This window comes from Amblyomma mixtum, chromosome 2 (assembly GCF_055824585.1).
Source record: "Amblyomma mixtum isolate Tamu chromosome 2, ASM5582458v1, whole genome shotgun sequence".
NCBI classification, from domain to species: domain Eukaryota; kingdom Metazoa; phylum Arthropoda; class Arachnida; order Ixodida; family Ixodidae; genus Amblyomma; species Amblyomma mixtum.
The window spans coordinates 5,217,961-5,242,073 of record NC_143013.1 but is presented as its reverse complement, the minus strand read 5'-3'; the positions used below and the strand labels follow the sequence as shown (position 1 = coordinate 5,242,073).

Genomic DNA, 24,113 nt, shown 5'->3' with positions numbered 1-24,113 from the left:
TGGGTGTTTTTGAATGGCTCATGTGCCTGCAGGGTTAGTACGTTCTAACAATACCTGGCGCCGGCGGTGGCAGCAGCACATCTTGATTGTTCTTCGTGGCATTTCTGAGCAAAGAAAAAAATCACTAATATCGAGCATCGCCAGTCGCTCAGGCACCTCCCCCCCCCCTCCCCCTCTCTCTTTCCCGGTATTGAACACTCTGGGACCCAGCAGTTACATTCCGGTTTTCACTTCTTTTGATTTATTGTGACTTCGTGCGCTTTGAGCTTCCTCGCTACTAAAGCGCCGGATTTTTTTTTGCGATTTCCTTCGCGTTTCTCTAGAGTTTTTAGGGTGCCCTCGGTTCAACACACAACACACACACACTTGTGCTCATCGGTCTCTCCCCGAGGTATCGTCGTGTTCCCGCATCACCGCCTGGGCATACAGAAACTGGCTTCTGAAGCAGGCAAACAAAGGTGTTGTTCATGCAAATCAAGGATGAAGCACGGCCGGTCGTTTGCTCGCAGGCGGACGGTGTTTTGTTTGTCGAAGCAGCTCCAGAGCATCGCGTATTTGCCCGAGCAAATGCCTGGCGGGCGCCATTCCTGCCTCGCCCGTCTTAGAATGATCGGCACGATTCTTTCGAGAAGTTCGACTTTGCAGCAGCCACGGACACCGAGCGAAGCAGAGCAAAAGTGTTTAGTACAAAAGCAAAAATTTTACGGCGTGAACAGCAACCTGAGGGCAGGGTCACGGAGTATTTGCCCTAGTCTCCTGCTCCTTCACTGTTTGTTCAGATTTTTTTCTTTTATGGTCCCTGTGTGCTCGAGCTGAATGCCTTATGCCTGAGTTGTCGGGATTATATGCGCGACGTTCCGGCTGTTTACAGACATTAACTTGGGCCGTGACGAAGCACACGGTGTAGGTTGTGTTTTTACTACGAGGAAAATCCCAGAGGCGTAAACTGGGGACGAAGTCATTAATAATAATGGCAGCGTAAAACAAACACCCGTAAGAACGATCGTTTGTTTTCGGTTGCAGGTAAAAACAAGGCAAACCTGCATTTAGGGATGCTGGTTGGGCGCTTCAAGAATTTCGATAAAAACTGTTATCAGTATGTACTGCGGACATGGTAGGATAAACCAGCTTTGGAGTTCGTTTCTCTTATTACCACCTAGAAGCGAGAATTTTGCACTCATCGGTAAACTTTATCGGGCCTTTGTCTTTGAAACGAGCAGCAGAAAACTAAACTTAGTGGTGCAAACTTTCCGAGCGCAGATTTCGCGCACAAACGCATTTTAAATAATTATAAAGATGAACAATAAATTTGGAAGGCTTGCAATAACGACGAAGCCTTTGAGTGGGAGCAAAGTTATTATTTTTAAGTAAGAGCAGCCAAAGTACAGCATGCCTACTGAATTTCGTCCACTCGAAAACGAGCAGAAACCACTAGTCATAAGTCAAGCTAAGCTGGAAATGAGATAATGAGATATTATGGAAATGAGATATTATGGTAACTATCAAGAGAGGTAAAGAATTTTGTTCATTATGTAAGTACAACCGAAAGTGCTATTTTCACGCGCATTCTACTTAGTTTACTGCTTTACTTTAGTGTTCTTTGTACCAGAATACTTTCGTCGATATTTGCATTATAGATGGGAACAAATGATATATTACTGAGGTTTTCTCTGGAACGTTTTCTCTGGTTGCTTCATTTTATTGACCCTTCATGACTGGTTCTGACTTCTTAGGGAATATTACATTACGAACGGTGGACGAAAGAACGAGATTATATTACCAGCGTGTTTGATCACTCTCTCCCGACAAAATAGGGAAAGTGAAGGAGCTGCTTTTGGCACTGAATTCTCGTTGCTGCGTTTTAGCAAAGTTGGGTTAGAGATACGAAGGCGGCCCTACGCTGCTGAGTTAACAAATTTAGTTAGACGGTAATCAATGCTTCGATCAATAACAACCTGATTTGACAAAAATCTATAGCAAGCATACCTTCGAATCAGGCCTTCCTGGCTCAGAGCAAACTAGAGATAAGGAGAACTCACAGAATATGTGCAGATACACAGATGGAGAAGAAGATCAAGAAAGATAAATATGCATGAGGCGAGATCAAAATGCATGCTGAAAGGGTTAGAGGAGGGCGACGTACGGCAAAAGCAGCTAAACAAATATAGAAGAAAGCTAAGTTTTGCCGTATACGTGACATGCTTGCCGATTACGGCTGTTGCATAGGGGTAAAAAGAGGGTCAATATAAAGACAGTTGGATAAACCGAGTCCTGCAGCTAACTAAAGCAATACCAAGTCATATAAACTATCAGCTGCAAAAAAAAATAAGGCCAGCGAATTTTATTCACTGATATTCACTGGTGATCATTGCGACTGATGCATGCGCAGGGGAATGCGGTGGCATGTGGGCTCTGATTTTTTGAGCGCTTATTGTTGACGAACTGAATTCATTCCAACTATAATGATAATTTAAGTTCTCCGCTATTCGGCTGCGGTGATTTATATCTCCCGTCTTTCCGTATGACTTCTTCCTTGCCCGTCTGAATGGCCCTTCGTCGCGTCCTTTTTTTGTCTTGTTCATCCCAGCGCCCGGATGCTATTGCGTTTGGAAGTGGATGAAAGTTGATGAATACGACGATATTCAGAGCGCAGAGCCTGGTGCCTAACCTAACCTAACCTAACCTAACCTAACCTAACCTAACCTAACCTAACCTAACCTAACCTAACCTAACCTAACCTAACCTAACCTAACCTAACCTAACCTAACCTAACCTAACCTAACCTAACCTAACCTAACCTAACCTAACCTAACCTAACCTAACCTAACCTAACCTAACCTAACCGATGAAGGGCTAAAGGCTGTGGTGACAGTAGAATTGGCAACAGCAGTTGCAAGAAAAGTTGATCTGTTCACGCCACCGCGAGTTCGAAACCCACTAGAGGCTGTACGTTTTTTATTCTCGTGCTTTTTTCGGAGGCAGTTTTTCTCGATATGAGACTCTGATGTTAACGCGCTAAAATGTAAGTGAATGTTATCCATCTTGTTACGAACCGAGCAAAACTATAATACAAAGCGCAGATGATGCAAAGTGGACGGGTAAGCTATCACGAAGACGCCCTTTTTTGCTACGCTTTGAACTGCACTGTGATGATAGAATGCGTCTTCGTTGTGCGGAATTCACTTTGTCTCGACAGAAGCATGCAAGAAAGTTCCGGCTTAATGGAGAGATAGCGACCGAATGTAACTAAAGCACACACACTCAACGCTAAAATTATTTTCTTATATCTCTAAGCCATATCTTTTCGCTGCTATTATCCCAACCCTTATTTTAACCAGGATAACACGTTGGTAAGAGTGACCAGATCTTTTGTGACTGCAATGCAAAAATTTTCTTTTTTCAAATGGCATTAAGCAGCCGTTATTTAATGCGCGTCTGACACTCGCCACCGTAATAAATATTACCCAGTTCTTCCAAGAATCCTGAATTACTTATATGCCGTATTTTTTGCCTTCTTTTCTGCTCAAATATTGCTATTCTTATTTTGTCATCCACACACCTGCCGACATTTTTACTTCAATCCCAACCGGCTATAGGACGCGGCAGCTCCCAGCTTCCTTTAGAAGCTACGTTGAATGAATGAATAATAATAATAATAATAACAATAATAATAATAATAATAATAATAATAATAATAATAATAATAATAATAATAATAATAATAATAATAATAATAATAATAATAATAATAATAATGTTTATTGCCACTTTGTAGCTAATACAATAAGGTTCAGGCCCGTCAAAGCCAACAAGAGGCTTGAGTGACTAGGCCCGGCAGTTACGGCTTACGGCCAGGACTACAAAAAAGGCAATAGATACAGTAACGCTTCTCGTCACACCAAAACGAGAGCAAAAAAGAAAACAAACAAAAATTAGAAAAGACAGGTTAACAGCACAAGTATTCAGAAATTCAACTCTAAACCCAGAGTATACGTCAAAATAAAAATAAAAATAAATGAAATAACGAACATTTTAAGCATAACTTCACTCTAACAGAAGAATACCAAGATCAACACAGGGCTTTCAGATGCATCTTCAGGTCACGCATAGAAGTTACAGCAAAAATTTCATCCGGTAATTCATTAAAGATTTCAGGTACATAAGCACAGTGCCTTGCTTTTCCGTATCTATAATAATAATAATCATAATAATATCTTTTATTGCACCTAGTAAATACAGAATAAAGAAACGGGCCTGTCAAAGCCTCTAGTGGCTTGAGGGACTAGGCCCGGCAAAGTCGGCAGGCGGACGTGCAATACAAACATGAAATATGAGCACAATATTAACACAACATATCAAAACAATAACACGAAATGAGTAGTGATAAATGTGTAACAGTTCAGGTAAGTGACATCAACAAGAGATAAAAATAAACTGCAATAATAATAATAATAATAATAATAATAATAATAATAATAATAATAATAATAATAATAATAATAATAATAATAATAATAATAATAATAATAATAATAATAATAATAATAACGATAGCAGCTTTTATATCTTTTCTCAGAGGTACCACTTCGGGTTGGTAAAGCCAGAGGTTGTCTTCACTGGCAGCTCCAGTGCATAGGGAACGAAAAGCTACTAATCACAGATACGGAGAAACGACTGAAAAAACGAAGGAAAAATTCAAAATAAAGAAATTAATCATACACATTTTGAACAACGACGACCTCACTGCTGCAATCGTCTCCAAGGAGAACATGTCTTCGGGAAGTTCTTTCATATTCTCGGAACATAGTAAGGACAGGTATGCTCACCGTATTTGGTGCGAATTTTTGGCTATATATGTCGTTAGGTGGGACGTAGCAAGCGTGCTGGGGTAGGGGAATACAATAATCTTTTCACCATATATTACCTTGACACAGCAGTTCTAGTGATTACAAGTTCAAATTTGGTCATTTCCAGGAACACATACAAGCTTACAATGATATTAAACCGTAGCCGACCGAAGCTAAGATAGTGTTTAAAACGTAACTAATTCCTTACTTCCAAAAGCTACTACGGAAATTAAAACGATAAATGCCTTACCTAACTGTACACCAAAGCGTGAACAATGTGCTTGCGTACAAAGAACGTGCAAAGATAATTAATAGCGTAAATTAGAGAGCCAATTTTACGTAGTTTTGTACAAATGTACTCCGAATGGCTGTTGCACATGTTAAAATAAAAAAAAAACACCTAAGTATTTAAGTGTAGTTGCATATTCGATGGTTTCACAGTCACAATCCGAACATGTCGTCATATGCAAAAATACAGGGATAGTGGTCAGAATGTTAGTGGAATAGGATACTTTTCTAATAAGAGTTGTATACGAATCACACGTGTTACACGTAGAAGCAAGCAGTCCGAATGCCATAAAACATGCATTCCGCTCGTGGAATGAACCACGCGTGATACCGTGTCCGTCGCTTACGCAACGGCATTCCAGCAAACGTCCCCGTGCCTCATCGCATCTCCACGACCGAGAACACGATTTGAAGTCGCTGCTTTCATCATTCTCTTCACCGGGGCTTTAAGTCGTTCCGTTCCCCGTCCCTTCCCGGCATAGCCACTTCCCTTCCTTCTCCCAATGCGCCCTACATTTTAGTGCGCCTTTCATCCCGCTCACTCTGTGTCAGAGAGCGCGCTCTCAACGACAGCGTACTTTACGAGCGTCGAGGAAACGAGTCGGCGATGCTCTCCCCAAATATCTGCGTCATAAGCGAAATGACGGGAAGAAGCTCAGCGGTAGACACCGAAAACCCCTCCCTGAGAAAGAAAGGGAAAAGGGGTTGAGGGGGAACAGGCTGCGGCGTCATATCTGAGCCGTCGTCCGGACGCTAGGTCGGCCGTAAACATTACTGGACGCGTTGTGTATCTAGTCGCGCTTTTTGCCCCGGTATCGCGGCCGCCGCTTGTCGTGAACGACGGACCTCTTCAGATCCTCCCACCCGGCCGCTCAGGTTATGAGCGTCTTTGAGAGGGCCGCAGTTCTACGGCCGATCCTTGGGATGAGAGGCGTTGTTTTTTTCTTTCCGTTTTTGTTTCTTCATCGCTCGCTCTTAGTGGCCAAAGTGCCCGCTTCGAGAAGCGAAGACACCGAAACGACGGCGATGAAAGTAAGGGCGTCGGTAGAATGCTTCTTGATCGAGATGAGGCTGAGCGTGGGGACTGAGGTGATGGCAGTCGATGAAACACGCTTCTTGTGCTATCTTTTTTTTTTTTCGTTTGTGCGTCTTTTTTTGGAATAGCAGAAAGATGCGAAGATCGCAAAGATAATGAAAGGGTGCTTTTTTTGCGGGCTAGAACTTTTTTTTTTCCGGCGTTTACACACTTTTAGCTTTCGTACCAAATACCCTCGTGCGATTCGGTAAGACGCCCATTCAATGGACGTAAGAATAGCGTCCCACAGAAGTTTGAACGCACTTGCAGGGGCACTACACTCTCTATCTGGCTTTCCTTGGCAAATCCACACTAAAAAAAAGGATGAACATAAATGTTTCCAGGCGAGAACTCATTGCAGGATGTTATATGTTTGGTTAGTACTTTGGTTCGTTGTATATAAGAGACTGATACACTATGTCACGCTTTTTTATTTTCATAAAGAAGAATGGCGTACTCTTCTTTTATTGTTTCTGTCAATCTCTTTCCCACAACTTGACTGTTGCGCTTCTTCATTTTGTAGAGTTGTTCCTCAGCACAAACCAAACACATCACTGGAAAAAATATTTGTAAGTACCAATGGCGACAGTCTTCAAAATATATTTTGAATCAGACTGCAATGATAATCCCTCCTTGCGGATAACTTCACCCTTCTTGACTGTGCATGGACGCAGTCATACGGTTCTACAAGCCTGCAGGAAAATTAACCAAACGAGCCAAAGGGGCTCAGAAAACCTGTAAGGAAAAGACGCTCGCAGCACACCTCAAAACGCAGCAAAGGACAACACGCCACTCGCACGACAGGCGCGGCTTTTAGCGCAACGTCGTTGACACACGCGCAGGCTTAACGTGAACAACGCAACGTGACAAAACCATACCAAGTGCAAGTTGCATCACACCCAAGCAAGCGTGTTTAGTGCAGACACATCCTGTTTTCTGGTGGTATACAGCTAGGGGCGACCTTTATGCAAGGTGAACTCTAAGCCAAAGCGATATAAAGCGAGAGTAACTGCATATCTGATGTGCCTAACTAAACCACTGTTAATTACTGATTGCAGTACTGTCATTAATTATGGCTGACGTCTTTCAGAAGTTATCCTCTGAGGGAACAATTATTGTTATAAGAGGGAAGAATGGTTTTGACAACAAGGTTAGCTCTGAATGCAAGAACACTTTAGCACTGTTATTGCTTGGTGCCTTCGAGAGTACGATGATCTAAAATCAAGATGGCTCCACAGTGTGTTTTAGTCCATAGTCGATGCGTCACAGCGTAGGTGTCGTGTCTTGTACGTCGAGTTATATGAGTGAATCGGGCGTTTCGAACCAGGTTCTACAGCAGCACCAGGAAGAAAAAGATGACGTGTGTTCTTATCCTTCACGTCCGCGGCGGGCGCGCTGTGCCAAAGCGCTCCAACGTTCCAGACACGTGACCTTCCTCATTGTTGGGGACATGCAGAAAGTGCGGAGAGTGCACGGTACCTTTTTTCGTGGCCCTGAAGCTGTCGTCCTTGTCGAGGCGCTCGATGCGCGGCAGGAGGCGTGAGCGCAGCAGCACTCCGTTGTCGTTGTTGATGCGGTCGATGGTGACGCGGAAGGCGAATTCCTGCTCGTCGTCAGCGTTGTCGAACAGGCCTCCTGCGAAACAGAGATGCAGTAGGGTCACCACAGAGATCACTTTGGTTGTGTTTTCTGCGCGCGGCGAAAGATGGCGCCATCGTACCATATAGGCACCCTATACCAAGACCTACTGAACTACAGACCTCCACATTTGGCACTGCTCCTGCGTGCATGTTCTAGTTCATGTCTTTTGCCGCTAGGATAGAAACACTACGGGCAGCGTGGCGCTAATATATACCTGTTGAGAAAATGGCCTCCTCCATCATTTTATTTCAAACAAGGCAGTTTTGTCGTTTGTCCACGTAATCATTATCATACATTTATCTATGCCAGGCTCGGTGGTGCTGACGAAAAGAAAGCGGATAAAAAGAAAGACGTTTTTTATACTCATCCAGAGCGAAAAAAGTCGTTATTATAGATATTTTTATCGTTGATGTTAAGATAGCAGAGGAAGACGAAACAAATGTATTAAATATCTTGCTCAAATTGGCAAACGATGATGATGATCATAGCAGACGAACAGGTCAACCGAGCGCCCTCAACGGCCAATAAGCTAACGAAAGTTGGCGCACGCTGCTCCATAGGACCCCGCGATATGTGCAGGTCTGTAGTTCAGTAGGTCTTGCCCTATACACTCAGACACAAAGGCAAGAAAGTAATAGGGTGGTTAGTTCTTCGGACACTGACTAAGGAGGCACAATTTCTCCCTTAGAAGCGAATTAGAAGCTAACTTCAAAGAAACTGCCCTCAACCCTCCCCGCCACCATCAATTACAGACAGTCTCTTCACAGACTAGCCGTTCGTCGCTAGGTCTAAGCAGACCAATTAGTCACATTTCATTGATTTCGTACACGGAATGCAGATATTGGTAAATAATTTACGGGATCTACTGCAGAGAAACAGTGTGCGAAAGGCGACAACGGGCACATTAAATATGACAGCTTGCTAGGTATGCATTACTTCGAAATATGCGTACATATTCTCTTAACAAGAAAGAGCCAGAGATTCTAGACAAGAGCGTTTTTCAACGGGAATTTGTTTATGAACGCAATTTTTTCATACAAGGCAAGATTCCGCTATAGTAATCAATATACTCGCAGATCTCCCTTGAGCAGGCTGGCATACTTTTGCTGTTAACGTTTTTGCTATTGTCAAGAACGTTCCCCATTGATTCTCTATGGCGCCCATTTATTCTCCACGACAATCTTAACTACTAGATGCGAACGATGAAAAAATGATTAAATATAAAAGATTTTGCAACGCATCACAAGAATGCACAGTTACCTTCGATATTTCTATATCAATGCCTTGCAATATTCTACAGTTGCTTCACGAGTGAAATTGATTTCCAAGAATCCTGGATTTGAAGCCTAACAGGAGCACATCCAAAACGAACATTAGCACATGATCCCGCACACGTTTATTTTCGTGACATGAAAATGCACAGCCAGTGCTCCAAGAATTTGAATGGCCCTCTAGAAGCTACTGGGCCAGTAACTTTTTTATGTATTAAGCCACTGGAAGAACACTGTCTATAAAAGGGAGATGTAACGAGTTTGTAAAATGAATGCAACGTAGTTAAATGGTAGGACACTCAAAGCTGGGCCACCAAGAGCTGAAGAGCTCGGTTGCTCCGATTCCTCACGTCTCCATATGATGAGAAAACGTACGCGTGAAGACATCGAGAAGGCTACGAGTCGGGAGTGCTTCCCGGACTAGCCTACAGTAACAGCAATGACTGACAGCGAGACGCAAAAAACTACAGGATCAAAAACTATAAACATTACAAACTATAATACACTGACAAGAAAGAAGAAAAGAAGAGCTGTCTGTGTGCTGGGGAATGCAGAGCGTTAATACAGGGCGAATACTTCGGCAGGAGAACTACTCTCTGCAGCACTGCGAACGAAATTCATTGTTTTGTTATGCTTTTTACTTTTGGGAGAGAAACTCGAAACAAACGATACCGTTTCACTAACGAGTGACAACCACCGCTGCTTCGATGCTTTGAAGATGCGAGCGATGTGCTCCTATTTATACGCGCACCCTTCGCGCATAAACTTAAATTGTTAGTCAGCGCCAGTCCGTGTAATTCTTTTCTTAGTCCGTGTGTTTCCTTTCGCGCTGATTTCAGCTCTGCTTTAATGCGCACGTACAGACTACCACCGAGCTTCGTTCAGTCTCAGTGCCTGCACTGCCTCTGTAGAGTGTATCTGTCGAGTCACTCGCTTGCAGTAATGTGTTGGGAGCGAATAATGGCTACATAGAGCCTACTGTGCTGCAGTGGCTGCGTTGTTTTAGGGTTAGTTTTATGTAAGACGTTCCGTTGCTTCCATATGAATACGCTCGTTAGCTTCTGTTGTTCAAGTAACGCCGAGCCATTTTTCCTTCTCGACTAGACGTGAACAAGAGCGCCATTTTTTTTTTAAATGCGCTAACGAGCGCGCATTGCGTTAGACAGGGATTCGTTAGTCACGCTAGGACTCCTCGGAACTCCTAAAGAGACAACTTCCGTGTTTAGCACTAAAATTATAAAGCAGAGTCAAAAGCCTTGGGTTTCCGCGTGGCTGTTTAGCGCCCTGTGAGAGGAGTGAGAGCAATTAATTGCTATCTAGTTGTTGTCGGCGTGCTTTTAGTTAGTCGGTCGAAAAAGAAATAGAGGAACTCTTCCAACGACATGGATCACAACTGGAAGAGAATGCATGAAATGTTTAACTACTTGCTGCGGGAAGTTTTCGCATTATGGTCGAAGAGCTTCTATGTACTAATGTTTCCATTACCAGTAAAATCTGCGCTGACGTTCAGCTAATAAGCTGTTTAGTGTTTTGGAAGGTTATAGAATGTGAAGTCATTTGCGCCCTAAGAACGGCGAACTTGTGTGCGTGACATCTACAGTGTGATGGATGAGCGAATAGATTGCATGCCCCAAGTGTCTCAGCTCTTTTAACAAAATAGGAGAAATAAAAAAAACTGGCTGTGGTTAAGCTCCGGTTAAACCTAGAGGATTGCAAAAGCAACATCTGCGCGTAGCCATACATTGTTGCATGAGCTACACTGCCCACAGTTTCGCCATTTCGCGTGCTCTTGCACGACCATACTGCGCATGCGCGAAGAGCAAGTGACATCGCTACGCGTCCTTAGTGACGTCGCTAGTGACGGACGTCGCACAGCTAGTGACGTCGCTAGCTGTGCGCCGCTACTGCGCGCCGGAGAGGAGAGAGAGAGAAGCGATGGAGAGCGCGCGGCAGCGGCGGCGGCCCCGGCACGCTAGATATGCGCCGCTACTGCGCGCCGGAGAGGAGAGAGAGAGAGAGAAGCGATGGAGAGCGCGCGGCAGCGGCGGCGGCCCCTGCACGCTAGATATGCGCCGCTACTGCGCGCCGGAGAGGAGAGAGAGAAGCGATGGAGAGCGCGCGGCAGCGGCGGCGGCCCCGGCACGCTAGATATGCGCCGCTACTGCGCGCCGGAGAGGAGAGAGAGAGAGAGAGAGAAGCGATGGAGAGCGCGCGGCAGCGGCGGCGGCCCCGGCACGCTAGATATGCGCCGCTACTGCGCGCCGGAGAGGAGAGAGAGAGAGAGAAGCGATGAAGAGCGCGCGGCAGCGGCGGCGGCCCCGGCACGCTAGATATGCGCCGCTACTGCGCGCCGGAGAGGAGAGAGAGAGAGAGAGAGAGAGAAGCGATGGAGAGCGCGCGGCAGCGGCGGCGGCCCCGGCACGCTAGATATGCGCCGCTACTGCGCGCCGGAGAGGAGAGAGAGAGAGAAGCGATGGAGAGCGCGCGGCAGCGGCGGCGGCCCCGGCACGCTAGATATGCGCCGCTACTGCGCGCCGGAGAGGAGAGAGAGAAGCGATGGAGAGCGCGCGGCAGCGGCGGCGGCCCCGGCACGCTAGATATGCGCCGGAGAGGAGAGAGAGAGAAGCGATGGAGAGCGCGCGGCAGCGGCGGCGGCCCCTGCACGCTAGATATGCGCCGCTACTGCGCGCCGGAGAGGAGAGAGAGAGAGGCGATGGAGAGCGCGCGGTGGCGGCCCCGGCACGCTAGATATGCGCCGCTACTGCGCGCCGGAGAGGAGAGAGAGAGAGAGAAGCGATGGAGAGCGCGCGGCAGCGGCGGCGGCCCCGGCACGCTAGATATGCGCCGCTACTGCGCACCGGAGAGGAGAGAGAGAGAGAAGCGATGGAGAGCGCGCGGCAGCGGCGGCGGCCCCGGCACGCTAGATATGCGCCGCTACTGCGCACCGGAGAGGAGAGAGAGAGAGAAGCGATGGAGAGCGCGCGGCAGCGGCGGCGGCCCCGGCACGCTAGATATGCGCCGCTACTGCGCGCCGGAGAGGAGAGAGAGAGAGAGAAGCGATGGAGAGCGCGCGGCAGCGGCGGCGGCCCCGGCACGCTAGATATGCGCCGCTACTGCGCGCCGGAGAGGAGAGAGAGAGAGAAGCGATGGAGAGCGCGCGGCAGCGGCGGCGGCCCCGGCACGCTAGATATGCGCCGCTACTGCGCGCCGGAGAGGAGAGAGAGAGAGAGAAGCGATGGAGAGCGCGCAGCAGCGGCGGCGGCCCCTGCACGCTAGATATGCGCCGCTACTGCGCGCCGGAGAGGAGAGAGAGAGAGGCGATGGAGAGCGCGCGGCGGCGGCCCCGGCACGCTAGACATGCGCCGCTACTCCGCATGCGCAACTGGCGAGCGCGGCGGCGGCACCTCTGAGTCACCGGCGCAGCGACGGCGGCGGCGCGCCAGCTGGACGCCGTGTGACGTCACTGCTCCTTGCGCATGCGCAGTACGGCCTTTCCTCGGCTCCGCGAAATGGCTCGGCGACTAGCGTAGTGTTGCTTTCGCAACAAAACCGGTGACAATTATCTGACCTCGCGACTTCCCCCGCCTTGGTAACTGCACTGATAGAGTAAATTCTTAAATTTGGAAGCAATGCCTGGGCTCAGCATCACAATATATTGATGTCTAGTGGTACAGAGAGAAAGTGCAGTAAATTTTATTAACGGAGTGCCCGGCAGTAGGGCTTAGAGAGCAAGGAAAATAATCTACCAAGGCTGGGTGACTTGTCGTCAAAGTGCCAAGGTAATGTCTGTAGATCAGTACCCTACATTACTATTAATTTGATCCTAGATTGCTAACGCCATGCTTCACTTTGATATTTTCAGATTGAATTTTGCGAGCCCAGGCCCATGAAGTAGATAAAGACAACTCGATAATCAGGTAATCTCAATATGAAAGCTACCAAAGACTTTAAAATTCTTGAAACGGTTATATGCGTACGTATGGCTTACTTTATTTTTTTTTAATACGGCGCAAGGTACTGTATAAAACTAAGAGAACCATAAAGTCTGAAGGACCCCTTTTAATATCTTATATTTTATATATTGTCTATAATATTAATAGCAAGCCTTTAATAAGAATAAAGCACATTTGTCATAAGTGGGTTATTTTCAGATCTGAGCAAACATTTTACGGTATTAGCATACGAGCACCTTATATAGTCTATATAATTGAAGGATATGCGAAACTGGGAATTTATTAAAGAATTGGCCTCTGTAACCACTGTTAGTCTGTTGTATGAAGTGGAAAATTTGCGAATAAAATCGCACTAACGAGTAACGCCGAATTCACTGTCTTCTGTTTAATCTATAATAATTGATATCTCCACAAAACTGAATGCTCCAGATTATTATTCATGCACACCACACGCCCCACCTTTATCAGGCTCGTCGCAGTCGATTGGAGACAACAATTAAAGACAACACGAATCTATTGTTTAATTAGTGGCTCAGTGGTTATGGTGCTCGGCTGCTGACCCGAAAGACGCGGGTTCGATCCCGGCTGTGGCGGTTGAACTTCTTTGGAGGAGAAATTCTAGAGGCCCGTGTACTGTGCGATGTCATTGCACGTTAAAGAACACCAGGTGGTCGAAATTTCCGGAGCCTTCCACTACGGCGTCTCTCATAGCCTTAGTCGCTTTGGGACGTTAAACCCCATAAACCAACCTAATTAGTAAAAATTTAATGAGCAAAAACTAAAGCCCAACAAAAGGAAGGGCAGCATACCAGACCCTATAGATAAACCAGAATATTTCGTTATTTCGAACTACAGGTTTGAATTCGGTAATAACGTAAAAATTGTCTGACGTGCGTCATCATGCAGGATGACATGTCGTGTAATGCGCATGTCAGCAAAACAGGCTATGAATCCCATTCAGTTGTGCGCACTTTGTTGCAGTCATTTTAGGTACAACTGTAGCTTAAGTAGATTATTTTTATGGTGGCGTCTGGGCATCACAGCTACAGGCGTTTATTATGCTATATTTCTCCTAAGACTGTCAGCAAAACATGGGCTTTTAGAGTTGGAAGAGCACTTCTTTCTGGCAGCGTTATCGGCTCGTACTATACCAAAATACGGCTAAAAAATTGGCAGTGGCTTAGCTCTGCTATGCCAGGATATACGTAGCGTGAGGTGAGGGCGAGGTTTCCACATCTCGGTGGACACCTGAACTACAGGGAAGGCGCATAACTGCCCTCTTGGAACAGTGGACACCTCAGCCGTGCTTTAAGCTAAGTGGCGGTAGTGGCAGGTGTGCGCTGCATGCGTCGAAATTGACAACGCTGTGCTAGAAACGCGCCGCTGAAGCCATAGGCCGTCGGCGTTCGTTGTGTTCACTGGCGTTGGCGTTGCCAACGTTTTACTCTCCCATCATTTTAAAGAAAGGAAGGCGAGTGTGCGCGGAGACACGCCAGCTGTGCGTAGTGACGTCACTTGCTCCATGCGCAGCACGGCTCTCCAGGAGCCACGCGAAACTGCTCAACCTCGGCCAGTGTAGCTCACGCTACGTAAGTGCTAACTAGCGGCCTGGTTCACTAATATTAAGGCGGAAGCCCTTAATGCCTCATTGTTGTAAGCAGGGCTTGTCGGCAGAAATTTCACGCTTTTCAATTGGTCGAAATGGTCGTGACGTCACAGGGCGCGAATTTCAACAAGGCAATTGTACTTTGGCTAGTAACCAGTTAAAGGGACGGTATAGTGATGCTCCAAATAAGCGGGACTGAGGTTAGTTAATTGCTTAATTGACCAAGTAGCCTAATTAACGTTTCTAGTCACACCAGATAAATAAATAAAACCGAGTAGGAAATTGGTTGACTTGGAGAATCGAACCGCGGCCTCGGGAGTGCGAGACGAGCACACTGCCACTCCGCCATACCAGCTCGATGGTATGGAATGAACAAAGCCGCGTGTAGTAAATACGGTGTCTTCGTTCACTCCCATCTTTTTTCCTTCCCGTTACGGTGAGGTTCAGGTGTCCACCGAGATATGCGAGACATACATTTCATTTTCTCAAAAACCAATTTACGGACGAGCAAGGCGTAGAGCCGAACGGGCGATGGCGTTCTGTGGACTCCCTGGCAGCGTTGCAAGACGCTGTCGTGTTCCATCCGCTCTTAGAGGCGAAGCTTAACATCTTAACCACACATCAGTGACACAACCAGCACCACCGCACTTAAGGCTTCCGACTCACCGCACTTTAGGTCAACAAAGTGTCCCACTGAATTTTTTCAGTCGTCATCTTTTGAACTAGTTAGGCTCCTTATTTAGTGAGAGGCGCATAGGCCACCGTAAGTAATATTCATGTCAGTTTTTAGAATATCCAAAAAGCGATTACCCTCACCGCAGTGGCTCAATAAATCGCGCGCCGGCGGAAAGCGACGTGCATCAAATGGTGTCAGTCCAAACCATAGAGTTTCTTACTATTACCTAGAAGGAAAGCTGGAGGCGCTGCACGTCAGCCACCATGGACGCTCAAAGCATCATGGGATGGTGAGCTACTTGTTGCGGCACAGTCGTAATTTTTCGGGAACGCGGAGTGACACTACTAAGACGTTTCATTCCAAAAACGCTGTTCGTGTGTGCGCAGACGACTTTCGCGCGAACGCAGTGTGCAAAACCCATAGTAGTGGAAACGCGACGGCACACGCCGCCAATAAAAGGTTTCACTTTTCTGAAATGCCAGTAAAAACCTCTTGTAGTGTTTAAGCAACAGCATTTTTTTGAAAACTTATTTACTTTTAAAAGTGCGCCTGTTAATTACGAAATATTATTTTTGTTTTTCTAATCAGTTATCTTTAAACGATAACATATTCAGTAATATTCTAAATTGATCAACACCGCAAAATAAATAACTTTAAAAAAAATCCCCTGTGCCCCTTGGTTTCTGTGGCTGTTGGCTTCTGTCATATTTATAACGAGCCCCTCATCCCCTTCCCTAATTTGCTTATTTTTTGTAGTGTTCATTACTTGGCCAATAGGAGAGCTAGCCATCCCTTATTTTGGGCGAACTTCGCACTTAACTGCTTTGCTGCTCGTTTGTTGCAATTTACAGACAGGATATTGAACGTTAGGACATTCTTGATTATCGAATAGCGTTTATTTTTGCTTTATTTTTTGGCCAAAAGTTGAAGTGCTGCAGTCGGTAGCTCACCGCCCCATGATGCTTTGAGCGCCCATGGTGGCTGAAGTGGTCTCGAGGGATCTCCATGCAAACTCCCATAGACGGGCTGCCAGCTTTCCCTCTAGGTAATAGTAAGAAACTCTATGGTCCAAACCGACGTTCCACGTAACAATCTCTGCCTCGCTTGTGATCGAGCAGCGAAGCGACTGAGGAGCGGTGAGCACCGCAGATTTGATAGATGTCGCTGCCCGCAGTCGCGCGATTTTCAAATGGCGCAAAAAATGACCCAGATTTGTTGACTAACGGCGGCGAGGGTCATCGCGTTTTGGAAATTGCGTAAACCGATATGAATATTGTTCTGATATGGCTATCGATATCTATATCGATGTGGATATCGAGATTCGCTCGTTTCACAAGCGACTAGTCATTACGTTTGTGCGGACATATCCCGTTTGGTCCAGTGAAACTGGTGTGGAAAGCAAGAATATGTGTCCACTTGGTGACATAACTGAATTTTTACCACTGGTATCGATTTACTCACTACATTCAGAGTATATGGAGCGGTTGCGGTACAGTCGCGGGTAAAAAAGATTAGCACAGATCACTGGCGATCAGAATTCGTATATCTCACCACGCGGCACTGCGGTACGCAGACCTGCTTAGCGGGCCGTTTCCACATTTGCAGCCTAGGGGGGGACGGCAGGAAGGAAGCTTTATCAAGCGTGCAACGCCTGAGCGTTGAAGTGCCGGCCCTACGTGACTGTGCTTGCGGCATTTATTTTGGCTCGGTTATCATGAGCAAAGATGGCTTCTTTTTATTACTGTTTTTTTATGTCCGCGATGGTTTGTCAAAAGAAACTAGCGGGAACAATAGACGATAACGCTGCTTTTAGCCAGTAATTTTGCTGTCCGTGGCAGTCCGCTGAACCCCCCTAATACTGCAGAATGGGAGCAGCCCGGCACTCTCGTTATCAGCCTCTTCGCCACCCGCAGCGCCACGCGTTGTCATTCCGGCGCTCTGGTGTTCCGTCATGTGTGCTAATCTTTTTTACCCGCGACTGTACGTGTGGAAAAAATTCTTGCTGTGGTACTCGTGTCGATATACACACTGCAGCTAAGATAATTCGATCACGTACGGAACCAAATAGTTGTTCCAACTGTGCGGTGTTTGACTTAAATGTAGCGTCATAGAATTTCCTTTAATACATGCGATGGGCACGGGACCAAGGCGTCAGCTGCAATAAACCGTAAGTTCACATTAATTAATTGAGTTCGAATTAGCCAGATGTCACTCTATTTACGAGCTCAAGCACAACCTCATATCATCATCATCGTCAGTCCAGTTGTGTAAACTCCACGACAGAGGCCTCTCTCAGTGAACTCCAATTAACCCTTTCTTGCGCCACCTGCGACTACCTCGTCCCCGCTTCATAACATCATGTGCCCAAGTGACTATCTGCCATGCACTTACATTTGCTTTCCCATATAGCTTAGCGTAAAAACTGCCTATTAATCGGCGTTGAGTTCAACGGAGGAGGGCGCCACCAGCGCCACCGTGATCGGCTGTGCGCACACCGAGCTCCAGCAAAATCACGTCTACGTCCAGGTTCCTGACCTCGGATCGCCACCAACCGTTCTACAGGAGCGCTACTTCATCGCCTGTACGCCTGGTAATCAAAATTCCAAGCGTTCTGCGCCGTTTTTTGGCACATCAGCATCTGGCTGGCCGCCCACGCCGGGCGCGCTAAGCCAAGCCTACATCTGCACCGCCGGGGCAACGCCCCCCGCGCTCGCCAGCATGCTCGCAGCCGGAACGGCGGGGAGCTCGCCTAGCCAGTCAGCAGCCCAGGCGCTGAATCACAAGCACTGTGCTCCCGCGGCGCCCCGGCAAGCCACCGCAGCCACGATCGTCATGAAATTTGCGAACCACCTCAACCTCGGCAACACTTTATTCCCTGTGCTCTGTCGGTCCGTCATGGATTCCGCCCGCCTAACCAAGACTGAACGTGACAATACCTACATCAAACTCCGCACCTCGCAAAACATCCTGGCCATCGATACCCACCGCCCAGCCGCTGCTGACAAGCTGCTCCAACTCAAGCAAGTTTCACTGAACAACACACAGTACGAAGTCACCTCGTACGTAGCTAACGACCCCCTTAACGCCCGTGGTGTTATACACGGCATCACCATGGACTTTACCGAAGAAGACTTTGCCGCTAACCTTCGTGTTGACGGCACCCGACTCCTAAGCGCCCGCCGTCTCGGACGTACCAACACACTTCTGCTCACCGTCGAAGGGCCCCGTCTACCACGCTATGCCGTCTTCTACAGCGGAGTGTACCGCGTCTACCCGCAAAAGCCGCACAGCAAACAATGCACGCATTGTCACGCCATAGGACACCGTGCCGACGTCTGTCCTAACAAGCCCAGCCTTGTTCGGTGCTCGATTTGCAGCCAACCGTTTCCTCCTGACCAAGACCCAACGACTACCCCACACGAATGTGAACCACACTGCTGGAACTGCAAGGGCGACCACACACCGTCTCATCCTGAATGCCCCGCAAGGAAAGACGCCGACGCTGCAGTCCTAAAGTGGCACCGCGCCCAACGACGCCATCGCGCCCGCGCCGCCCCTCCACCCCCTAAAGCCGACGCGACCATCTGGCCGCCCCTGCCTACCTCGAACCGCTACGAGGCCCTTCAGCTCTCCTGCAGCAGCAGCAGCAACAGCCCGGGGCACGAGACCGCGCAAAGAAGTCAATCTCGAACCAAGCCCTCTGCCAAGCGGCCACCGTCCACCACTTCTGGTGCGGCAACCAGCACCTCCACCTCCTCTACTAAACCGCAAGCTTCCGTGATGCAGTCACAGACTCCACCAAGTCACCAGGTGAGCGGTCCATCTCCCACATCCATCGCACCCCCTCCCCCGTCCTTCCAAAACCGGTTTTACTCACGTCCCTCCACACCTACTCCACTTTCACCCCTCCCTACCGACAACGCTATTGCTCTCATACAGCAATCCCTTGCTCCCGTCCTATTGGCCTTACAACAACTGACGGCTCGCGTCGAGCAACTAGAGCACCATCTCCTCTCCCTCGCGTCCTCTGCCCCACCCTCTCCCGACGCAGACTCCAATGCTCCCCCTCGAAAGCGCGCAAGCGCCCCTCTAGTGCCTAACCTCGACACAATGGAGGAAGACCGGCATGATGAGTGATATCATGCGACACACATCCCCACCCCAAAACCCTCTAATTATTTGGCAGTGGAACTGCCGCGGTTTTCGTCGCAAGAAAAATGCCCTCTTGCAACACATGCGGATTACTGGCGTTAACCCAGACGTCATCGCACTGCAGGAAACGCACGGTGCCTTTTCTCTGCCAGGTTACGACCATTTTACTCAGCCAAGTATAGTCATGAAGAGAAAAGGACATCAAACGCCCCCTCCTCCGCCGATTTTGACGGTTACATACATACGGCGCACGATACCCACCATTCAGGAAGATACATCCCACCTCAACTCCGGGACGAAAGAGCATGTCCTGACACACTCCACCTATCAGGGTCACCGTATCACGATTTTAAACTGCTACTGGACTCCCTCCGACTCCAAAACCAGCATCCCACCTTTGCATACGGCCCTTCCTGCCTCTAATGTCCCTACTACTTTCGTCCTTCTTGGTGACTTCAACTGCCCACACCCTGCATGGGGATACGACCGTACTTCAGCCTCCGGACGAAAACTCGACCGCTTCGCCAGTATTCATCACCTCACCCTCCTGAATGACACGTTCATGCCTACACGTCTAGGATGTGGAGTACAATCCGACACAAACCCCGACCTCGCATGGATTCGCAGCGACCTCCGCGCTTCTTGGAGTAATACGGGTGACACGATGGGGAGTGATCACTGTATTCTTCAGATAACGCTCACGTCCCAGCGACCCTCCAGACCACCCGGAACACATCTACATCCCACTATGCTCGTAGACTGGCCAAAGGCTCGGCCGGCCCTCGACTCCTTATCAGTCTCACTAGAGGACCCCGAAAAATGGTGTAGCGCCATTATGGAGACCGTCTCCCAACACACCAAACATATCCACCGATCTCCCGACTATCCATACATTGACACACACCTACTTGGGCTATGGAAACAACGTCGCCGGGCCATAAAAGCTTGGCGCAACTGTAGATCTAGCCACGCATTAAAAAGAAAAGTTGCTGAACTAACGCAAGCAGCCCAAGAATACGCTGACCAACTAGTCACGAACAACTGGCTTCAGCTCTGTGATGACATGGTCGAGAGACTCCACACTCCAAAAGTCTGGCACATTATGCGCACCCTACTTGGACAGGGTAAACCTCGTAACACACTTCAAAAGCTACAGTTGGCCCTCTCCGTCTCACAAGAAGAGCTGGTTGAGCAAATCCGAAATCAATTTTACCCATCCTCTACTTCTCCTGCCAGCTCCCCGTCATACCCTTACACCGAAGAAGAAGCAGACGAACAAGGAATGAATTCTGACTTCACATTCGCCGAACTTCAGGCTGCTCTACGCTCCCTTAAGCGAAACACAGCACCCGGCCCAGATAAAGTTACCTATGGTATACTCCGTAATCTCCCCGATTCAAAACTAGACGAACTTATTCAGATTATTAATACTGTTTGGCGCTCCGGGAAAATTCCCGCTGCATGGAAAGAGGCACACGTAATTATGATTCCGAAACCAGGAAAATCCTCTGCGCTCATCACTAACCTCCGACCTATATCCATGACTTCTTGCCTAGGGAAGCTGATGGAGAAGATGGCCCTTACCCGCCTCGAATGGCACCTGCATACCAATCGCTGTCTTGCTCCCACTATGGTCGGATTCCGCGCCCACGTATGCACACAAGACATTGGACGGCAAATCTATGAGGATTTGTACGCCTTCCCAAGCAGCGCACAGCTTCGAATTTTGACCGGCGTGGATATCAAAAAGGCTTTTGATAATGTCGCCCACACCGCAATTCTCACCAACCTGGCAGACACTCGCCCTGGGGTCCGCATGTTCAACTACATCAAAGACTTTCTTACAGACAGGACCCTCCGAATCATTGGCCCCGACGGCACACCTTCCGCCTCCTTTCCCCTCACCGCAGGTACACCACAGGGATCCATTCTTTCACCTATGCTTTTCAACTTGGCAATGAAAGAACTGCCCCGAAAACTCGCTGAAATTCCTGGCCTACGCCACGCTATATATGCGGATGATATCTCTCTCTGGTCTACCACAGGAAACGCCGGGGAACTAGAATCCACTTTGCAGCAAGGCCTCGACGTCGTTCAGGAGCATGCACGCCGCATAGGTATGAGTTGTTCCGCCGAAAAGTCGGAATACATCGTGGTTTCTAACGCTCCTCAAAAAACCGCTTCTTCCTACCGCGAACTCATTCAACTCTCTCTCGCGCAAACCCCTATTCCCCGACGGAGCCACATCAAGATCCTTGGCTTCACTTTTCAACAAGATGGCAAGTGCAACGTGTGGCTTAGCCAACTCCTGCAACAACTGAACCAAATTCGCCACATGCTGTCCCGCATATCTCGTCAAAAGCATGGACTCAGAGAACACGAACTCCGTCGAGTTATAGAAGCACTCGTTTATTCGAGGGTCATGTACGCCTACCCCTATCAACGCCTCACATCCTCTCAAGTAAGCAAACTGGAAGCCTCTCTGCGTCGCTTCACTCGATTAGCCATGGGAGTTCCCATCTACGCCGCAAATGCTCTGATCGCAGACGCCGCCATTTTCAACTCCCTCGAAGAACGCGCAGCAGCACACCACCGAGCCCAGATACACCGTCTCTCTACCTCCGAGCAAGGCAGAGACCTCCTCAGCCTTTTCGGACACACCATTTCCCAACTACCCCCGCTTCAACCATCTGCTCCCCCGTGGAAAAGCCTCCCGCGTCTTACTGTAAAACCCATTCCACGCCACATGTCTCCAACGATAAATCCCGGGCGGCGTGAAGCACTGGCGAGCCATTTACCCGTACTGGGCCACGACACTTACTATACCGATGCCCATATCCTCGAGCACCAAGTAGTTACTGCAGTAGTCGGCCCTCGAAGCACCTCCACACATCTCCACACAGGAGTGCCCTCCTCAACCGACGCAGAAACTCTGGCCATAGCAGAGGCGATTACGCTTCACGACCACCTGTCCTCCACCATCACCATACGTGCAGACTCTCAGGCTGCCATACGCTCATTCGAATCTCAAAAACTCCCTCCCCATATCCTAGACACTTTGCTGCAATACCTAACAGCCCACCCTACGCTCCATGTCCGCCTTGAATGGATTCCTGGTCATCAAGGTATACCGGAGAATGAGCTTGCTCATGCTCTGGCCCGTGAAAAAATACCACCGGGCCCTCCGACTGCCTGGCCAGCCCATTATAATCCCAAGGCAGACCGCGCTACACACCGACAGGACCGCCGCGAACACCTTCGCAATTTGCGGCACATGCGACGAACCCTTCCGTCACCCTCCCATTTCCTTTGCCGTGCTGACGCCACTCTAATTCGACAGGCACAGACTAACTCCCTTCCCTGTGAACTGTATTCCCACTATATCCTTCATAAACCGGGCAAACCCGCCTGTCTCGTGTGCGGAGAGCATCCCTCCAACATTCATACATATTGGTTATGCCCCCGCGCAACTAACTCTCCCACCATACCTTCCTCGCATACCTTGCCTCCCCCCTTTCACCTCACGTGGGCCCGATGGACCGCTCCACCAACCTCTCTGCAGCCCACCCTCTGGCCGCTCCTCGCCGCCCACATCCGACGCATCCAAGGGACACGTGGCCCTACTCTGCCACCGCCGATAAATAGCGCCCACCAAACGGGCAACTAAGAAGGCTCGGACTTGAGCTGAAAAATAAAAGTTTTCTCTCTCTCTCTCTCTCAACGGAGAAAGAGAAACAATGCGAGGCGAATAAAGTTCGGTTTTCCGATCACAGCGCCCCTAGCCAGTAGAGCGGAGGTGAAAGAGGGTGCCAATGGAAGTACTAAGCACACACACAAGAGAATGACTGTCGGCGAGTGCGCGAGACAGAGAGAGAAAGGGGGAGAACGGACGAGAAAGAAGAACAACAGAAGAAGGGAGGGAGTGGAAGAGGAAACGAGGGTTCGATTTTCCGATGTTTGCTCTCTCGCCGGGAGCCGGCCGTCGCCATCGTCGTCGTCGGTACATTTGCCCGCTTCATGAGGCACGCCACCGGCTCGCCTGGCCGGGCAAACAAGCAGACGTAATGCTGCACCGTTGACCGAACTTCGCCCGTGCGAATCGCTGATACCGAAGGACGGTGGCGCATCCGGGCCTCCCTTCAACCAGGGAGGTTGGGATCACTTTTTCTCTCCTTCTTTCACTTCTGTTCTTTCGCTTCTTCTTTCCATTTCACACGTTTCTCTTCTCTCTTCCAGCACCCTCCCGCCTTATACTCACATATTTTCGCCCTTTCTTATTCTTTTTTTCCCCCTTATTTCTCTTATTCTAAGATTATTGTTGGTTTTGGGTGCGCTAGTTTTTCTTTATTGTCTTACTTTGCCTCTTCGGCTCAATCATGTCGCTATTATTTCTTTCTCCGCTCACACTTTACTCTTCGTCACGACATGCAAATGCAATCCATATGTATCAGCAGCGCGCAATGCTAGGCAGCGCCTAGCATTGCGTTCAATTTCTTCCTGTGTGGTGTTCGCGCTGCTGATACATATGGATCGCAACCAACTAGCCCGACAGATGGTGTTATGCAAATGCAGGAATTTTTTTCTTCTTGGCTCCTTCGCTAAGC

The 24,113-nt window shown here is 48.5% G+C and overlaps 1 protein-coding gene across 1 annotated transcript in view; it reads right to left on the bottom strand.

Annotated features, from left to right (window-relative positions):
• The window catches only part of LOC149358280 (glutamate receptor ionotropic, kainate 3-like), a 387,223-nt gene that overhangs the window by 205,838 nt on the left and 157,272 nt on the right, over positions 1 to 24,113 (bottom strand). The window contains exon 2 of the mRNA XM_089570310.1: positions 7,690 to 7,845. Coding sequence (XP_089426436.1) covers positions 7,690 to 7,845 — 156 coding nt within the window. The remainder of the gene's footprint in view (positions 1 to 7,689; positions 7,846 to 24,113) is intronic.